At 42.2% G+C, this 20,562-nt stretch overlaps 1 protein-coding gene across 1 annotated transcript; it reads right to left on the reverse strand.

Moving 5' to 3' along the window:
- Positions 1-2,011: 2,011 nt before the first annotated feature.
- Positions 2,012-3,553, reverse strand: LOC110735212 (SKP1-like protein 1A). The gene is made up of 2 exons (XM_021915392.1): positions 3,138-3,553; positions 2,012-2,488 (listed from the first exon to the last, which is right to left on the reverse strand). Exons 1-2 carry the CDS (start codon positions 3,453-3,455, stop codon positions 2,306-2,308), a joined length of 501 nt encoding a protein of 166 aa, XP_021771084.1. The 5' UTR covers positions 3,456-3,553; the 3' UTR covers positions 2,012-2,305.
- Between the last annotated feature and the right edge of the window lie 17,009 nt (positions 3,554-20,562).

Genomic DNA, 20,562 nt, shown 5'->3' on the forward strand with positions numbered 1-20,562 from the left:
AGCAGTTGCACTCTAGTAAGGATAATGTAGGTTGAATAGAAATTATGAAAAATTAAAAACATGCTCTAGAAAAGAATGGCACGAGGACAATACAATGGAAGCAAGATCTTCCTCTCGAAAAACATCCTTTTGGCAGTTGATTGGTGTATCGGATCAAATAAAATTCCAATGGGAGAATTAAATAATTAAAATGTGGAATTGTTGTCTTTAGTAATAAAAAAAAGGGAGGAATTGATTACACCAAAAATTTAGCACCCGTGGCTAAAATGGTAAAAATACAAGCCTTAATTTCTTGTTATTGCAGCTTCTATAAACCAGGAGCTACATTATATTTGTTTTCACAATGTCTTTATAATGGGAGATCTTGATGAGGAGGTATACATGAAAGTACCTTCTAGTTTTTACTCTTCATTCTTACCCTAACTAGGTATGTTGTCATCGAAATTCTCTTAATGGTATTAAATAAGCACCGACGTGTTGTATTCTGATTGCTATTGTGTTTATGAAACTCTGTGTGCTTCGAAAGAGTACAGTGTCTTATGTACGTACTCCGATTATTCTTTATTCACATATACTAAAGATTGGTTCTATACAAATCAATGTTCTTATTTATATTATGCTGATGATCTTATTATTTTTGGGAATGATATGATTCTTCTTCTTTAACGACATTCAGTGATTATTTTCATATGAAGGATCTTGCATATTGGTTCTTTGAAATATTTTTTTGGCATTATTGAAGTGGCTAGTAGTTCTTCTAGTTTGTTTCTTTATCAAAAGAAGTTTACTCTAGATATCATTTTTTGTGTATGGATTATTAGTTACGAAACCTATTGGATTTCCTATTGATGATTAAAACCACAAGCTAGGCTTGGCTAGTAGTTTTGCACTCTCTGATCTTGAAGCTTATCAAAGGCTGATTTATATCACGGTCACTCGACCAAATCTTTCTTATTTATGTCATGTCTTATTTCAGTTCATGAAAAATTGAACACCGGGAAGCATCCTTAAAATAAGGCTCATGTGATATATGAAAGGCACTCCTGGACAAGGAATTTTTTTAAGTGTTGATAGTGATTTAACCTTGCATGGTTGGTGTGATTCAAATTGGCTCGCCTATCCTGTTACACGTAGATCTTTCACTGGATGGATCATGTTTCTTGTTCATTCTCCCATTTCATGGAAGACTAAGAAACAAATCATTGTTTGTAGTTTTTTTACAAAGGCAAAAATTAAAGCGTGTTTATTTTGAATTCTATCACTTGTGAATTAATGTGATTAAAGGAGATTTTATTATGTATAGTAATTGTTTCTCATAAACGAACTGACCATAAAATTTAACTGTTATTTTGTTCACCCATGCAAGGCCCTTGGCAAGATGAAATTGGTTTATTTATTACATAAGATGGGAATTGCTTCTCACCTCCACTTAAGGGGTGTTAGGATTTGTTAAGATATTTTATAAGTTACCTTAAATATATGATATGGTTTGATATTATTTTGATTGTGTACATCATAATTTTTTTTCCATATCTTTGAATGGAAGATCATACGCCATATATGATATATATGATCAATGGACCAATCAATGGGCAGGCTTTTAAGACCTTTAAACAAATCTTACAATTTTAATTGTTGTCAAGTTGAACTCAAAGCCTCCACTAAATTAAGAGTTGTCAAGTTCTTACTCATGTTTAATGTTACAATTAAGTTACCTTTCAGCCTAGTTAAAAAAAAAAAAAAAAAAAAAAAAAATAAAATTAGGCCCTGTTTAAAAAAAAGTTATTTAGGAAAAAGCCTTAGTCCCAAAATAACTTGGAGTCAGCTAACATGAATTTCCATAAGGATTCGTACAATATCATAAAGAAAAGGACATAATTTGAAAAAGTGAGTAAAGTAAGAAAATGAAAGAGGATTCAAGAAAAAATAATGAAATTTTAAAGGAAGCCAAGAATGAAATTCAAGAAAGTTTTAAAGACGATGGAGTAAATAAAAAAAATAAAGGTTTGAGAAAACTTTAGCAAAGGAAAACAATACAATTCAAACAACATTAATGAGCTAATATAATAAAATTAGATACGAGTAAAAAAAAATTAAACAGACAAAAAATAACATGCAAGACATAGATTAATACGATAACTGGAGAAGCAACAATGTCTATTATTCGGAAATACATAAAATCATATCTTTCTTAAACTCGTTAATAAAGAAGAGTTCATTAACTAAAATTTATGAAGAAACAACAACATCAGCAAATCATATTTCCTTCTGTCAATTTCTTCGCAATTGTTGTCTGAATATCAGCTTACTCACGATCATCAAAGGCCCATTGATGTTCCCTTCGAATTTTGGCTTCTTCTTCAGGAGTAAAATCATTGACGATGTTGAAGATCTTCCTTACCTCCTCAGGACTTTTAGACTTTATGATATCGGCAATGGCTTGGCAGGTCAAGTCTAGTAAACCCTTTATATTCAAGTAGTTTGCAGCCTGCACGAATATTATTCACTTTAGTAATTTAACTAATGCAATTAATTAATATTTTATAAATAAAAAAGACTAATAAAATTGGAGGTCTATTTTTTTACCTTCAAATTTTAGGGTTTATGTGAAGGTTAACTTTTGATGACTATCAATTACTCCGTACTTCAAAACTTTTATGGTATTATCTATTGATTTATCTCTAACTCGTAGTTATTATTGTAATCGACATATATTTATAAATTCAACTTTTAAAGTAGAAAAATTACATATAGTGGTATCTTCTTAACTAAGAATATTATCAATTATGTAGATATATGTAATTAATGTATATTGATACTCTCATATCATAGTCTCATATGATTGGTTAGCAATTAATGAATACAATAATTTAGTATCTCTTACATTAAATAATTCAATTAGGACCGTGTTTTTTCTATATCAATGAAATGGTTAACCAATTAATAAGATAATTTATTCATCATAAAATTAAATATATATGAAAAAATTAACTAAAAACGAAACTTAGTAGTTTTAATTATTACCCTTTCTTCATCTATCTTATCAAACATTGGAATGTAAAGAAAAACAACCGAAAGAATTCAATAAAATCAACAATAAATAAAATTATTAAATCAAAGAAAAAACAAATACTCACGAGAATGAGTTCAAAGAGGGTCTCTTGGTCAATTTTGAGGAAGTGTTTATCCCATTGTTTTATTTCATCTTCAGTGGTTTTGGATTCGGGGTTATTGGCAACAACGTGCTTGTTGCAATACTCGATAACCTTAGAGAGAATTTTAGAGTTGACATTAGGCACCGGAATAAGGTTGTTGTTGTCGCCGAGGTCTTCGATCATGAACTTGAGAGTTTGAGAAAGCCTTGCTGCGTTTTCGTCGATTTCGAAAAACTCCTTCTCGGAAGACCTAAGAATAAATTTTTTGGAAGATGGTGGAGAAGAGGAGGATAATGCCATGGTATTGGAGTTTTCTTGGAAGAAAAAGAGGAGAGAAATATTTTATAAAAGTATGACTTGTTTTGAGAATATGTTGAATGATGAGACTTTAGAAAACTGCTATGGTTTGTTTTTATACATGTTGTAGGGGATTCTAGAAACATCTTACAGGATGCTATCTTACTTTTTGCAATAAATCCTATCCTATCCTATCCTATCCTATCCAGCTATCCTATATGATTTTATTTTAGGGTATGATTTTATTTTACAATGAGAATGAAAAAATATATAGTTATGTGAGGTTGTTGTTAAAATTGTCAAAGTAAATACAAGTATTTTCCATTTATCAATTTTTTATTATTCTATTATTTGTTTTTAATAATTTTAATATATTATTATCTAACTCATCTAAACATAGGTGCCTAAATAAAAGTATCAACTAACATGAACACAAAAAATATTGAATACTCAACCTAAAAAAGCACACAAGCATGTTCTAGTACTGGCTTTCTTATATTTCTCACATGCCTGCATGATTTTTCTCTAATAATTGTAGTTGCAGAATGAAATTTCTTCAAGTATGTGGTTTTGTTTTACAGCATATTAAAACAGATGGTTGTTGGGTATCCATAATTGCAAGTATTGAATCTGGATATAACAGAGATGAATTTCAATTACCACCTAGAAAATTTCTAGACCTTTGGATGACTTAGCTGATTTTCCACCTTTCTTCACCTTTGGTTTTGAATCCACAGTAAAATAAATGCAATCAACATATAGAAATGAAAGGATTAACGTATGGTGTTACCTTTATTGGCTTATTAATTGCTTAGATGAGGAGTTTTGATGAAGAATAAGTGACATATCTATTGTCTAGGGGGGATGGAGCGTATTTCGACATTTAACATGAAATCCTTATTGGGATTCATGTTATGAGATTAATGATTATAATGAGGAAGATATAAATTTAATGTGTTTATACTTGTTAGTCTTTTCACAATGTGAGAATGGAAATGTAGATAGTGGTATTATGATATTGGATTATGGTGAGTACAGTTTCTAATCGTCCTGCTTTCTACTTAGGGATCTAATTTCATTGTTAGTTTGCGCTATTGTGGAACCTGGTGCATAAGTGTTTGTTAAAATACAAAATCTTCTAGATATTATTATGCGAATATATTTTGTATTTTTGAGTTATTATTATGTTAGCATTTGGTCTCTCTATGTACTGGTATATCTATTAAAGGGTAGATACAACTCCAAATTAAGAAGATTTACACCACAATACAATATTCAGAGTGACAAATAATAGACACTGGTACACGACATGATGATAATTTTTTATACTGTATTTTATTGATTTTTATAGCATAAGCTAATCAAGTGCTGACTTAGGTTGTCCCTAGTGAAATGTTGGAGCATTCCATCTTAAGTTTTGTTGCTTCTTTGTCACTGTTAATCTGTTATTATGGGTTGTTACCTTGTGCTCATCTTTGGGGTGGGTGGTAGTTCCAAATTACCTACGATTGAAATATAGAGTTATTAAAAGCCTTTTGTTGTACACCATATCTTGCTTGTGTTTCTTTTTCCTCTTCTTAAATACTCCTAGCATATGACCCAATCGATTTTTGAAGTTAGTCCGGTTGAATAATATGTAACATAATCTAAGCCCAAATTTAATTTTCTTAATGTCTTTAAGTGTCATAAGGTCTTAGTTATTTTATTTGTTGAGGATTTGTTAACTTGCTTATGCCTACTAGTACTTTAGAAATTCAGAAGTTCATCCTTATACAACTGCTTGTTTTTCTGATTATAGATTGTTGGGGAAGTGTTGTCAAAGCAAATAATTATCCATGTTCTAGTTTAACATGTCAGGAAGCATTGGTTTGTGCTAAAAATTAAGAGTTATGTTTGCATAGGTCCTTGATATATCCTGCTAACCTTTTCTGTTTTTTGTTATATGAATGGAAACTAATTATGCCATCTCTTATTGTCTTTTTAAATCTAGAAATATAATTATTACAAAATTGGCCAAAGAGAGACCTCAAACAAGAGACCATTTAATTAAATATGTGGTCTCTTGGTTTCAAGAGACCCAATATTTCAAATGAATGGTCTTTTTTTTTTTTAATCACATAAATAAATAAAGAGAGAGACCCTTTATATAAGATAAGTGGTCTCTTCTTTTATTAATTAATAAAATAAATAAAAGAGAGGTCATTTATTTAGGAGAAGTGGCCTCTCCTTTTTTTTAATTAAATAAATATATAACGAGGGGGACCATCTATTTTAAAGAAGTGGTCTCTCATTTTTTTTAATTACTTATTAAATAAAAAAAAGACCATTTATTTAAGAGATATGGTCTCTCCTTCTTTGTTTGGATAGCAAAGAAGGAAGGAAAAGAAAAGGAGGAAAAATAGAGGAAGGGAAGGGAAAAGAAAGGGAGGGGGAGGTGAGCTCCATTTTCCCTCCAAATCTCTCCAATTTTGGAGAGATTACGGTTATTAAAGAGAGAGGGAAAATGAATCCCTCCCCCTCCTTCCCCTTCCTTCCCCCAATCTTTTACCCAAACAAGAGATTTTTGTCCCCTTCCATTTCTCTTCTCTTCTTTTCCTTCCATTTCTTCCTATCCAAACAAAGTATCTATACTATATACTAAAGTAATCACCGGAGGGACACTTGGCATGATTTTATCAAAAAATTTCCCTCCGAAAGGCTCTTCTTTTGTTTTAAAAGAAAATGTTTATTAAAAAAAAAATTAAAGTAAACATTATTAAATTTAAATTAAAAAAAAGTGTTACATAAATCATTTAATTTCAATTAACTCTATTTCAATTGACTATTATTATATCATGCTTTATAAATCCGTGTATTGTACGGGGACAAAACTAGTAAATTAATTAAATAAACCCTTCTTTTTCTCTTTTCCCCCTTTCACAATTAAAAAACAAGCAAACCTCATCTGTCTGTTGTTCTCGCTTGCTCCTCCTGTCTCTTTCTCTCTTTAACTCTTCTCTCTTGATTGGGTTTTCACCGCCACCACAGCACCACAACACCTTCCACCGCCAGCCACGCCATGCATCTCTCAATTTCTTTTCTTTCCCCATTCTTCTCGAATCCCCTGTCTTAAAAGGCGATGATGGAGACAGTGGTAGCGATTTGTTTACTTTTTTTACCAAACTTCTCGAATCCCCTGTCTTAATTAGACTTGACAGTGGTAGAAAAATACCAAACAGGGCCCTAGTTTTTACAAATTTGCTCTGGAATTGCATCAGACTTGACTAAAATTCTTGGATTTCTGATTGATTTCATTTGGGGTGATGATTAAGGGTTTCTTTATTTTAATGGCTAAATTATGTTCAATTTTATCAGTGTAATTTATAGATAAGGTTTCAATTAGATTAGATGAGAAGAACCCCCATAAATGACTTGCAGCAAGAAAGTCAATATTTTTAGTTCTCTTATTTCAATTTTAAAAAACTTGGTGCAATATTACCTTGATGAGGTTGCCTTCTTCTTATTTCCTTATTGGATTAGGGTGTTGTTTTGGGTGAAAACAATGGGACCTTGCCGAAGGTCCGCTGAAACGGAGAAGACTGGATTCGGTCCAAGTTATGTTGGGCCGAAGGTTTCCTGCACAGTAAACACACGTAAACTAGCCTCGGGGGTGTTGCCGAGGAAGGCCCCTCCGATGCTAAAGTCAGTACAATGTGTAGAAAGAGAACACTATGCAAGAGAATTTGTTGCTTGAGGCTTTGCTTGAATATATGAGAATATATGAGAATCTATGAGAATATATGAATGAATCTATGAGAATATATGAATGAATCTATGAGAATATATGAATGAATGTGTATATCTGAATATTGATGGCTTTTATACCTCTTCATACATGGAGAAGTTGGGCCTTAGCCCAATTGGCTTGCTTTGAGGGCTGACCTTTGACTTTAGCACAATTGGAGAGTTGAACCTTGACCTTGGGCTTTTAATTGGATCATTTAATGCCTAGGCCCAATTGGACTAAATTGGACCCAAACAACTTGCCCCCAGACTTGATTTGGAAGGATGACGGGTCGGGTTTGATTTAATTCAGAAAAGGAGGGAAGTAAATGATTTAATTAATCCAAAAATTTGAATTTAAACCGTAATTAATGAGATAACAACGGTTAAGGCGGATGATTGTGGAAGTTGGACGGATAATGGGCAGTTTAATCACAAGGTCGTGTGTTTAACGGTTACTTAGTGGGGTATTTAAGAGAAATTGAAACGCGGACTCCCCGTATTCCCATTTCTGGAGATATAATCAGAGGCGCGTCATTTATCCTCACCTATTCACCAACACAAACCCAGAATTCTCGAGAGAACCCAAGAACCCGCATCAAAACTTCGCAAATTCCCCGAGCATTAAGCTTAGAAACTGAGACTTGCTACTACGAACTCGTAAATCGGCAACTTTCTCTTCAGATTAAGGTAAATTCCTTGGATTTCAGTTTATTGTTCTTCGAATTCGAACTCCTTCCCTTTTTTTCGAATTTTTTCTTCGAAATAATCAATGGCAAGAGGAGTTAGAGGTAGAGCCCGTGCTCCAAGAAGAGCAAGGCCAATTCCCGATCCTAGGAACAGGATTGGGACCTGGAATGGACAAAGGCCAGAGTCTGACCCTGCTGAAGGGATTAGGGCGACTCCAATTTCCTCGGCTCCTCCTCAGAGAACGGAGGGGCCGAGCGCTTCTGGACGGGACGATGAAGTTCCCGCTGTCCTTTGGGATATCCTCCCCGGGTTTTTCAGAGTGGGAGAATGCCGAAGTAGCTTCGGCCGTGATAAAGAACCGCCCCTACTCATGGTGGGTGGAGAATGCCGAACAATATCGGTTTGCCGAGCAAATTGAGTTGCATTACGGCATTTTTGAAGCTGATGGGTATTGGTGCCGAATGCCCGTGGCATCCGATAGAATCCATCGTCCACCCCCGGGGTATGTGGGGGTGTACACAAGACAGCTTCAGTATGGGCTGAGGTTCCCTTTGGACGTATTCGTCCGAGACTTGCTGATCCATTACAATATCTCCCTATGTCAGTTAACTCCCACCAGCATCCGAAGGGTGATGACATACTTATGGGTCTTCAAGTTCTTCAAGTATGTGCCGAACCTGCACTGCTTCAAAAAGCTTCATCGGCTAGTGCCAAATATTCAAAGTGGGCACGGAAGCCATGGTTCTGGGTGGTACCGGATTGAGTCTCGGCCCCAGTACCTAACCATGTGGCCGAACGACTCTTCAGACAAGGACTGGAGAGGTCAATGGATTTGGGTTAGGGCACCCACGGATCCGGGCCACCCTTGCGTCTTCAGCGCTCCCCGGTACCTTGCTGAGCCTGATCCCCACATGGGAAGTCTAGGTCCCGCCGCAGATAACGGGCCGGATCCGAACCTTGATCAACAATATATCTTCGGCAAGCTGCCGAACCGGGGGGGGGGGGGGGCAGCGGCCGAATGCAGCATATCCCGGAGACTTGGCTCCCCGATATGCATTATGTTTTCCAAGAGAACATGCTAGCAGCTGTTGGCCTCAGCCGAAAGTTTAAGGATGGTAAGCTTCTTCGGCTGGGGCCGAGGCTTTTTAATTATCTCTTTTTCTTCTCTCACTTCGCTTTTTTATGCTGTGCCAACCTAACTGAACTGACCTTTCCCCTTTTCTTTTTTAGAGCGGGACGAGACCAACGTTGGCATTAACTACGCTCGTCTTGGTGTCAACCGAGAACGAGTTGTAACTGATTGGGCCCCGTCTATCACTGAACCGAGGCATAGGGAAGTTCATCTAGACTCTTCCACTTCCAAATTGAGGTTGTTGCTCTGTATCAGAGGCAGAAGCCTTGGTGGAAGAAGAGAGACCCCTGGTTTCAGCTGCTGGACGAAGAAGCTGAAGCTGCCCGTACAGCCGAAGAGGTTGCACGGGTTCTCGAAACTTGCAAAGGAGGAGAAGGGTCCACCAGAGCTGCTGAAGAAGAAGCTGCAGCTAGGGCAGCTGAAGAAGACGAGGCTTTGCTGAAGACCTCGGTGAGCTTTCAGACTTAATTTTGTCTTTCTTTTTTTTTTTTTTTTTTTTTTTTTGTACTCACATTCTTCCTCCCCCTGTCTGTTACAGTCTGAAGAGAGTAACAGACACAGAGAAGGGAAAGCCCCTGTTCGTCCCGAAGACCAAATACAAGAAGAGTCTTCAAACTCAGACATGGACGAGCAGCCCCTTCAGAAAAGGCGCCGAAGAATGGCCATCATCGCCCTCATGACTTTCAGCGGAGGCCGATGACCATCGGCGTTGAAATAAGGGAACCCGAGGAAGGAAATGGATTGCCGAGGGTTCCCCGGCCACCACCCCAATCACCTCAAAAGACCCCTCCGCCACCTCCTGAGATGGAGGTGGATCAGAGAACTCCCGAATCTAAGGGAGGGGTCCAAGAAGAAGTTCAGGAGAGTGCTGCTGAGCACAAAAATAAGGATGCCGTGATGCCCAGTGCTGAGGGTTTCACGGCAGACATTGCAAGAGAGGTTGAGGCTTTCGTCCTCACCCCTGAAGAAGAAGAAGTCATAATAATTGACTCTTCTGAGAAGGATGATGCTGAGCCATCCAAAGCTAAAGAAGCTCCATCGTCATCCTTTCCTTCCTTCCAGACTCTGCAATATGGAGAAATGGGTTTCTCGGCCCCCCGAATTCCAATCCCAGATCACATCTGGGACCTCATATGGGGTCAGAACCGAGAAGGTGCTGCAGCCTACTTCGGCGATTTTGCTGGCATGTCCGAAGTAGATAGGGAAAGAATTTGGTCCTGAAGGCCACTGCTGGGATGGGCGAATCCAGCAGATCAGTTCCTGACCCAGCCAGGTCTAACCAACTGCTGATGATGCAGGTGATTTTCCTTGCCTTTATTTCCTCTAAAATTCAGCTCTATTTTTATTATTATTTTTTTTTAACTTGTGCTCCTGTTTTCAGTTCGTGCACAATCAGACTCTCACTGTAGAGCTGATAGATACCCTACAAGATAGGGTAGACGCTGCCGAGCACGACAAGAAGGTAGCCGAAGAGGAATTAAAGCTTGCTAAGCTGAAGCAAGCAGAAGCTGAAGAGAAGCAGCAGAAGGGTGAGGAATAAGAGAAAAAGGCTGCTGAAGCCTTCAAAACCTTCTGCGACGCTATGGAGAAGGAAGTTTTTCCCCCACTGATGGAAGGGGAAAAATTCCTCCAAGAGCACATGGGAGTGGACGTCTCCAGATTCAAGGCTGCCATTGAGAGCCGAATCCAGGAAGGAGCTGCTGCGCAAGCTGAAGTGCAGCAACGGCTAGAAGCTCTTGAAGCCAGCAGAATGGCTGCTGAAGAGCTGCTCCAAGCCAGGGATGTCCAACTCTTAGAGGCTGCTGCTGCTGCTGAAGTTCAAAGAGCTAAACTCCATGAGGCTGAGGATCAACTGATGGCCAAAAAAGTAGAAGTGGCCCAGGCTCAGACAAAGGCTTCCCAAGTTCAGCAGGAGCTGAATGAGCTGAAAGGTTCCTCCTCCAAGCTCGCCGATGAGCTGAAGAAATCCAAGGAAGACTTGGAGGAGACCCAGAAGAAGCTGGCTGATGCTGAGGCTCTACTCAAAGTCCGTGTCTATACCCAGGAAGAATATGAAATGGGTTTCAGAAACGGGTTCAGAGTATGCCGAAGAGTCTGCCTTCATGCTGAGCCGAAGTTGGACTGGTCCAAATGTGCTGAATGGGTCCAGAATCCCGAAGACCCTCATATGAAGTATGCAACTCCAGTCGAAGCTGAAATTCTTAAGGCTGAGGAAGCCGAAGAAGAAGCTGAGAGAATGGAGTTGGAGGCTGAACAGAGGGAAAGGGAGGCTCGGCAGAGTGCAAAGTCTGCTTCTTCTGCTGCTGGGGTTGAGGCCACCATGGGGCTCAACAATGCTGATCAGTCTGATCCTCGGGCTGAAGCATAGGAACTCGGGCAGTCGTCTTCAGAATCTTGCGGTTCATCATGCGCTTAACTTTAGACTTGCCGCTTTCTGAATTTTTTGCCTTGTTTTTTGCTTCAGCTTGCCTTGTCGTACAAAACAGTTTAATTTTTTTGCTTCTGTACGTATTTCGGCAGCTGTTATTTTCCGCTTGTGGGCGGCTGCCGATACAGTTTATTTGAACTTGTAGCTCAATTTCTGAGCATAAATTATTAATTTGATGTTCTTTTCTTCAGCTGCTTTGTTTTTGAATGCTTTACTGTTTCTTCAATTCTGCCGAACATAAACTTGCACTGATAGTGCTTCTTGCCCCCCCAGAAATTGAAGTATGGCTTCAGCTGAATAAACAATTTCTTCACTTCTTAAAAATGGGTATCCGAAACACAGGGCCAACTGAAGGCAATGCTTCTGGGATACAAGTCTTACTGAAGCTTGACTTCAGCTAAAAGACTAGAGTTCTTTAAAAAATGGATATCCGAAACACCGGGCCAACTGAAGGCAATGTTTCGGATAATAGCTTTCTGGGATACAAGGCTCAGTTAAGGCAATATCCCAGAATTGTCTATGGACTCATGTCTTTGGAGAACAAGTCTTACTGAAGTTGGACTTCCGCTGAAAGACCAGTGTTCTTTAAAAAGACGCATATCCGAAACACAGGGCCAACTGAAGGCAATTTTTCGGATAATGGCTTTCTGGGACACAAGGCTCAGTTAAGGCAATATCCCAGAATTGTCCATGGACTCATGTCTTTGGAGAACAAGTCTTACTGAAGTTGGACTTCAGCTGAAAGACCAGTGTTCTTTAAAAAGACGAGTTTTGTCAGCAATCTGAAACCCAGTTACCCGAAGGCGAAGGTTTCAGACGAGGCTGAATAAACAATTTTCAACTATTGCCGTTATCCTTGATTTTCTGTCTATCTTTGAAAAATGGATACCCGAAACACAAGGCCAACTTAAGGCAATGTTTCGGATAATGGATCTCTGGGATACAAGGCTCAGTTAAGCCAATATCCCAGAATTGTCCATGGACTCATGTCTTTGGAGAACAAGTCTTACTGAAGTTTGACTTCAGCTGAAAGACCAGCGTTCTTTAAAAAGACGAGTTTTGTCAGCAATCTGAAACCCAGTTACCCGAAGGCGAAGGTTTCAGACGAGGCTGAATAAAAAAACCCTTAAAGAGTAGATAGAACGAAGAAAACTTTGAAAAGATAAAAAGTTGTAAACATTTATATAAATGGCGGCTCCAAGGCCTTTCATTAATTCAAAATGTACTTACAAAGATTGTTCTGCCCCGAAGGGTTTACACATGATATTTTTTCAGTACATCAGCGTTCCAGTGATTTTTCAACTCAGTTCCATCCAACTGCCGAAGTCGGTATGTCCCTGGCTGAAGCTCATCATAGATTTCATAAGGTCCTTCCCATGCAGCTGAGAGTTTCCCATGGATTCGGCCTTTCTGAACTGCAGCAGCATTCCGAAGGACAAGGTCTCCAATTTTGAGAGGCCTTGCATGGACCCTTCGGTTATAAAATTTGCTGATTCTCTGCTTATAAGCGGCCATTCTGTCTCGGGCCGAGTCTCTTACTTCGTCGAGGAAATCGAGAGATTCCCTCATCAGTCGCTCATTCTCAGCCGAAAAGTGGTGCACTCGAAGGCTCTCAGAGCCAATTTCCACTGGAAGGACGGCTTCGGCACCATACACCAGTTCAAAAGGTGAATGGCCCGTTGCCTCTTTTTCAGTTGTCCGAAGGGACCAAAGGGTTCCAGGGAGCTCCTCCAGCCACTTGGACTTTTGATCTTCCACCCTCTTCTTGAGGGCATTTAAGATCTGTTTATTTGCAGCTTCGGCTTGTCCGTTACTTTGCGGGTGGCATACCGCTGAATATGCCAGTTTGATGCCGAACTGATCTGTATACCGCTTCAGCGGTAAGTTATCAAATTGCCTCCCATGATCGAAGACAAATACTCTCGGGATGCCAAAGCGAGTGATGATATTCTTCCAGATAAATTTTCTGACAGTTTGCTCTGTAATGTTCGAGGCTGCTTCGGCCTCGATCCATTTACTGAAGTAGTCAACTCCAACTATCAGCCATTTTTTCTGGTACACAGCCTCTGGAAATGGTCCCAGTATATCCAGTCCCCATTGGGCAAACGGGAGTGGATTAAGGATCGGCTGAAGATCCCTTGCTGGCTGATGGATAACTGGAGCGTATTTTTGACATTTTTCGCATTTCCGAACCAGCTCCTTAGCATCTGCGATCATGGTGGGCCAATAATATCCAGCCCTCAATGCCTTGTGGGCTAAGGTTCTTCCCCCAATGTGGTTCCCACAGATGCCGAGGTGAATCTCCCGTAGGATATAATCTGCATCTGTTGGTCCCACGCATTTCAGCAATGGGGCTGAGAAAGACTTTTTCAGAAGTTCCCCCCTGAAGACAATGAACCTAGAGCTGGTTCTCTTTATCTTGGAGGCCGAAGCTTTATCTTCGGGAGTTTCTCCCCGAAGCTTGAAAGCTAGGATGGGGTCCATCCAACTAGGCTCTGGGTCAGCGCAGCACACTTCAGGTGCTTCGTCGACACTTCTCTCTCGACGCACTTCTACATATACAGATCTGTTCAACTCGGTAAGAGATGAACTGGCAAGTTTGGAGAGTGCATCGGCTTGAGTATTCTGACCCCTTGGGATCAGCTGAACCTCAAAAGTTTTCAGCTCTGCAATGACTGACTTGATCTTGGCAAGATAAGCTATCATGGAGGGCTCTTTGGCCTCGTAGCTGCCGCTGATCTGATATGCAACTAGCTGAGAGTCTGTTTTCAGGCAAACATGATCGGCTTCCAAGGAGATGCACAATTCTATGTCGGCGATTGCTGCCTCATATTCGGCTTCATTGTTCGAGGCCTTAAAAGAAAATTTTAGTGCATACTCAAAGGATTTGCCTTCGGGAGAAGTTATCACTACTCCTGCCCCCGAACCGTTTTCGGTGGAAGATCCATCCGTAAACACGGTCCAGACTTTCTTTTCACTGTCTAGCGCTTCTTGGTATGAGCATTCGGCCAAGAAATCCGCTAGAGCTTGAGCCTTAATGGCAGCCCTCGGATGGTAGCTGATGCTGAATTCGTTGAGCTCAAAAGCCCACTTGGCTAGCCTACCAGATTTTTCAACCTTGCCGAGAACTTTTTCCAACGGCTGATCAGTTAAGACCACTATCTGATGGCAATCAAAATAGGGCCTCAGCTTCCGAGCAGCTACTACTACCGCGAAAGCGACTTTATCGAGTAGAGGATAACGAGTCTCGGCATCCGTCAGTGTATGACTGACAAAATAGATCGGTTGCTGACTTTTACTTTCTTCCTTCAGCAATACTGCGCTGATGGTGGCTGGGCTAACGGCCACATACAGGTACAAAGTTTCTCCTTCAGCTGGGCTAGCCAGCGTTGGGAGTTGAGCCAGATGCTCCCGAAGCTGTTTAAAGGCGTCTTTTTGCTCTTCCTCCCAAACGAGCTCTTTTGTTTTCGGGAGTTTCAGGGCTTTGAAGAAAGGTAACCCCTTATCCGAAGCTCTGGAAATGAACCTCGAGAGGGCTGCCATTCTTCCGGTGAGCCGCTGAACATCCCGCTTTGTTTTCGGCTCAGGAAGGTCGAGCGCCGCTTTGACTTTGGAGGGATTGGCATCAATCCCCCTTTTGCTGACTATGAACCCAAGGAATTTCCCTGACTTCACGCCGAAGACACACTTCTTCGGATTCAGCTTCATTTGATGCTTTCTTAAGGTGGCGAAAGTTTCAGCCAGGTCCTTAACATGGTCCTCAGGTTTTTTGCTTTTGACGATCGAATCGTCGACATAGACTTCCATGTTTCGGCCCTTTTGATCGGCAAAAACTTGATCCACCAGCCTTCGATAGGTTGCCCCCGCATTTTTCAATCCGAAGGGCATCATTTTGTAATTGTACACCCCAGCGTTCGTGACGAATGCTGTCTTTGCTCGATCGTCGGGGTGCATGAAGATCTGATGATACCCCAAGAATGCGTCCATGAAACTAAGCAAGGCATGGCCACTTGTCGAATCGACTAGCTGATCGATCCTCGACAAGGGATAGAAATCCTTCGGACAAGCCTTATTTAGGTCCGTGAAGTCAACGCACATCCTCCAGGTACCATTGGGCTTCTGAACCATCACCACATTTGCCAGCCATTCTGGATATTGGCAAGGTTCGATGAATCCTGCCTCCAGCAATTTTTTGACCTCGGCTGCGATGTCTGGGTTCTTATTAGCGGAGTAATTCCGCTTCTTTTGCTTAACTGGTCGACACGTTGGGTCAACATTAAGCTTATGGGAGATGAGGTCTGAACTTATCCCGGGCATATCAGCTGCCGAGAAAGCAAACACATCTCTGTTGTCCCAAAGGAGCTGAATAAGTTCACAACGGGTGTTCGGATCAAGGTCCATCCCGATTGTTACACATTTCTCAACGTCTCCTTCGGCCAACTCAACTGTTTCAGTCTGTTGGTCCATGTCCATTGCTGATGGAATGGACTCTTCATAATCTGGCCTGCTGTCTATGTCAGCAGGTGTCCCAGTCTTTTTGTTCTTCGGCTGGCTCTCTGAGTCTTGCTGTTCAGCTGAAGAGCTAGCCTTTTCCCTTTCGGGCCCTTTACCTCTGGGTTCAGATCCTTGAGCCGAAGCACTTAGGCCTTTCGGCTTTTTGGTGCTTGGCTCTCTTTCTTTTTCTTTCTCCCCCCCATCCTTGTCGTCATCTGGGCGACTAGTGGATGACTTGAGGTAGTTGCACCTTCGGGCGTCCTTTTGGTTGCCCTGTATCCTTTCGGGGAAGCCGGCGTCTGAGACGTAAATCATCAGCTGATGATAAGTTGAGACGACCCTTTGGATCTCATGAATTATGGGTCTCCCCAAAATCACGTTGTACACTGAAGGAGCGTGAATGACCAAAAATTCAATCATGACGTTCCTGGCTGCCTCATCGCAGCCGATGGTGATAGGAAGTGTCACCTTCCCATCTGGATAATTTGAAGCCCCGTTGAACCCGGATACCGGGTAGGGTACCGGCGTAAGGTGCTTGGGCTTCAGCTTGATTTGATTGTAGGCCTTTCGGAACAGAATGTTTGCTCCGCTGCCACCGTCAACAAGGACCTTACTGACGCCGTGGTTGGCCACCGTGGCGATGATCACCAACGGATCCTCGTGAGGGAACGTTATCCCCCGGCAGTCGGCGGCTGTGAACGTCATGTTCGGCACCGGCGGCTGGGGAGATTGAATGTCAGCGTTGTTCACCTGTTGAGTCAAAGCTCTAAGGTGTCGCTTGTGCTCCCTCCGAGAGTATATTCCTCCCGAGATAACATTGATCGGAGGGAATTTCCCCTCCGGCTTTTTACTGTTCTTCCGGGGGAAGTCGAGGTCTTGCCGACAGTCCTTTGCTGACTTCTCGGATTCTTTTTTCTCGCGGTGATCCGCGATGTATTTTTTCAAGTATCCCTTCCGGACCATGTCCTCTATCTGGTCCTTCAGTTGGATACACTCCTCAGTGTTGTGTCCCGAAGACTCGTGGAACTCGCACCACTGATTTTTATTTTTTCGCTGATACCACTCTGGGAGTGGTCTCGGCTTTCGGTAACTCTGCTCCTCCTTCGTCACGCCGTAAATTTTGGCGCGTGGAAGAGAGAGCGGAGTGTAGGATTCGTATCTGCCTGTGTATGAGGCAGATTTTTCCTTCTTTGGGTCGCTGGCCGAAGATTGCTCCGAGGCCTTTGACTTTCCCTTTGCCTTATGGCCTTGGCCTTCAGACAAGGGTATTTGTTTTTGTTTCCCTCCCCCAAATTGAGGTTGGGTTTTCGCTTTGTTCCATTCTTCGGCTCGGATGAACTTATCCGAGGCGTTCAGAGCTTCCTCCAAGGTCTGCGGAGTATGCATGACCATGAAGTCTAGGAACTTCCCGGGCTGAAGGCCATTCTGCATTGCAAAAACGGCTAGCCCCTGGTCCAGCTGAGAGACGCTGGATGACTCGTTACTGAAACGGGTCAGGTAGTCTCGGAGGCTTTCGGTTTCCCCCTGTTGCAGACTCATGAGTTCTGCAGTAGTCTTCTCTCGGCGGTTTGCCGTGGAAAATTTGCTCCTAAATTTGGAGGACAGATCATCCCACCCTGTTATGGAGCCTTGCTTTACTCCCTTGGAGATCCACGCTTGCGCGACCCCTTGAGAGTGGTTGGGAAATATTTGCACCAAGTCGCTTCGGATCTGGGGCAAAGATGCATATGAGTCTCATACGAGGCCACGTGATCTTTCGGATCCGAGGTCCCGTCATATGTGATGTGCGACGGTATTTTAACCGTGGGCACGTGCTCTTCCAGTATCCATTGCTCGAATGGCGAACTGGCGGGTAGCATAACGGCCTTGCCCTTGTTCCTGGCCGAAGGGACCGCGCTCCACCCTCTTAGAGAGGTAGGAGTGGTTTTCGTCCCTGGCTGGGAAGTCTGGGCCTCGGCTGCAGGGAACGAGAGGCGACTGCGCACGCTCGGTTCCTTGCCGCCGAGTCGGTCGAGGACGCTTCGGCGAACAGTCTCAGGTTCTCGGTGAGTAGATTCTGGCCGAGAAGCTGAGCTGCTGCTCTTATGCGTTTCTGGTCGGGAGGATGAGGATCCTCTTAAAAATTGAGGGTTTTTTTTCCTCTCTTTTTCATTTTTCCAGGTATCCTCTTCCCACTCTTCCAGTTCCCGGAAGGAAGGAAGCTTCCCACCATCATGGTTCAGCTTCCTCCGTTGATGTCGGGTATGCGGAGGAGTTCGATCACGAGGTGGAGGCATATTTTGTGCCCTCATCGCCTCCATGAGCACTGCCAGCGCTCTTTCCACCTCTTCCGAGCTGGGCCCCGTCAAAGGGGTCCTCGGCCGAGTATGGGAATGAGGGCGCACAGTCGATGGTTGGCTTTGGGGCACTGAATGTGTCCTATGATCGGACTCACCCCTGCTAGACCGAGAGTGACTCGGCCTATAATGAGAGTCATGAATTACGGGAGAAAGGGAATCCTCCTTGTATGATCCTCCCCCCGAGCTGGCACCCTTGGGAGAGTTCCGGTCCGGCGAGGGTGATGGAGTAGGGGTTTTAGGCTTTTCGCCCGCTCCTTGACGGAGGCCTTTGCTCTTGCGGTTCTTAGCCATTGCTACTAAGATAATTGCAAGATGATTTTGGTTAGAAATTTGGCTTAAAGATTTTTGAAAGTCTTCCCCACAGACGGCGCCAAATTGTTTTGGGTGAAAACAATGGGACCTTGCCGAAGGTTCGCTGAAACGGAGAAGACTAGATTCGGTCCAAGTAATGTTGGGCCGAAGGTTTCCTGCACAGTAAACACACGTAAACTAGCCTCGGGGGTGTTGCCGAGGAAGGCCCCTCCGATGCTAAAGTCAGTACAATGTGTAGAAAGAGAACACTATGCAAGAGAATTAGTTGCTTGAGGCTTTGCTTGAATATATGAGAATATATGAGAATGTATGGGAATCTATGAGAATATGTGAATGAATGTGTATATCCTCTAAAAATGTAATATTGATGGCTTTTATATCTCTTCATACATAGAGAAGTTGGGCCTTAGCCCAATTGGCTTGCTGAGAGGGCTAATCTTTGACTTTAGCACAATTGGAGAATTGAACCTTGACCTTGGGCTTTTAATTGAATCAATTAATGCCTAGGCCCAATTGGACTAAATTGGACCCAAACAATAGTATTACGGCGATAGGTTCCATACGGCTGAAACCCCGTCCGTACAGGTGAGTGGTTATTTTGGTTCGGTTGTTGAAGTTGGTTTTGGTTTGTGTTTTGGTATGGTTCTAACCTCACACCCAGGTGTAAGGGGGAAATAGGATTGTTTAAATTTGGTATGGTGTATTGGGCATAGGGGTCTTGGTTAAGGCCAATTCTCCTCCCCGGAGAAAGCCGCAACGCCGCTCCACCAATCCGTGACTCCTTGGCATTCCCATCTTCAACCTCACTACCACTCGAACTATCTGACCCTGTGAAATACACGGTGTCATTACTGTCATTAGAGTTGAAGTCGGACTCTGTCACTTCAACTTCCTGGTTCTGTTCTGCTAAGGGCCTGTCTTCCGGTTCCTCCAACCAAGTTAAGTTCACTGCCAAATTGCGATGCCTAAAGATATTAGGAAACCCCTGCACATAGTTAGTATAATAGGGGTAGTCTAAGGGCCCATGTAAAACCCATAGACCATCCCTTTCCACCGCCGCAAGACGCCGAAATAAGCGCCTCGCAGCTACATCAATTCTCAGCCTGCAATTAGTTGAGTTATGCCCAACACAGCCACATCTTTTACAAAAACGAAAGATACCTTCATACCTGAAGTAAACCCATATCACACGACCATCTGAGAGAGGAATATAGCATCCTGGAATAAGTGGCAGCGAAATATCTATCATCATTCGTGCCCTCAGCTCTGCTCGCTCTGGCAGCCTGCCATTTGGAATCGGCTCAAGTTGATCCAGGTACCCCAAGTGGCAGAAAATTCGTCTTGCCCACGCTTCAGTTAAGAACTGAAGTGGCAAGACATACACTCTCACCCAGATTCTAGATGTATTAAAGTTGATTTGTTGCGGAATAAGATTAGCCTCGTATCGCCTTAAATTAATAAGGCGGCCTTCAAAAGTTGACGTGCACTGCCTCACCAACCCATCCAATTCATGAGGTTCAATACACTCGAATATATAATAATTTCCAGTACGGTGAACACGCACATGTGCCCTCGAGACCCACCTCTGATTAACAATGTGTTGAACGTAGGAGACAGGTGGTGGATTGGGACCTACAAAAACCCCAATAGCACATCTATTGAAGTTAAGAATACCTAAAGCATAAAAATTTTGTGGAGGATTCACTAAGACACCCATTCTATGGGGCCGGGGATTGTTTCCATTTGGAGGGGGGTTATTATTCTCCATGATTCAGAGAATAATCAGAGAAGAGGAAAGGGAAAGCTACAAAACAAAGAGAAGGATAAGAAGATGTGTAAGAAGCCGAAGTAAATGCAAGTATAAATAGCTGAAGAAGAGCAGCAGAATAAGAAAAAACCCAAGTGCATGGGGAACAAGTGTCCCTTCTTAAATGCACCAACGGTTTCTTGCTG

This window comes from Chenopodium quinoa, unplaced genomic scaffold, assembly GCF_001683475.1.
Source record: "Chenopodium quinoa cultivar QQ74 unplaced genomic scaffold, ASM168347v1, whole genome shotgun sequence".
In the NCBI taxonomy this organism is placed as follows: domain Eukaryota; kingdom Viridiplantae; phylum Streptophyta; class Magnoliopsida; order Caryophyllales; family Amaranthaceae; genus Chenopodium; species Chenopodium quinoa.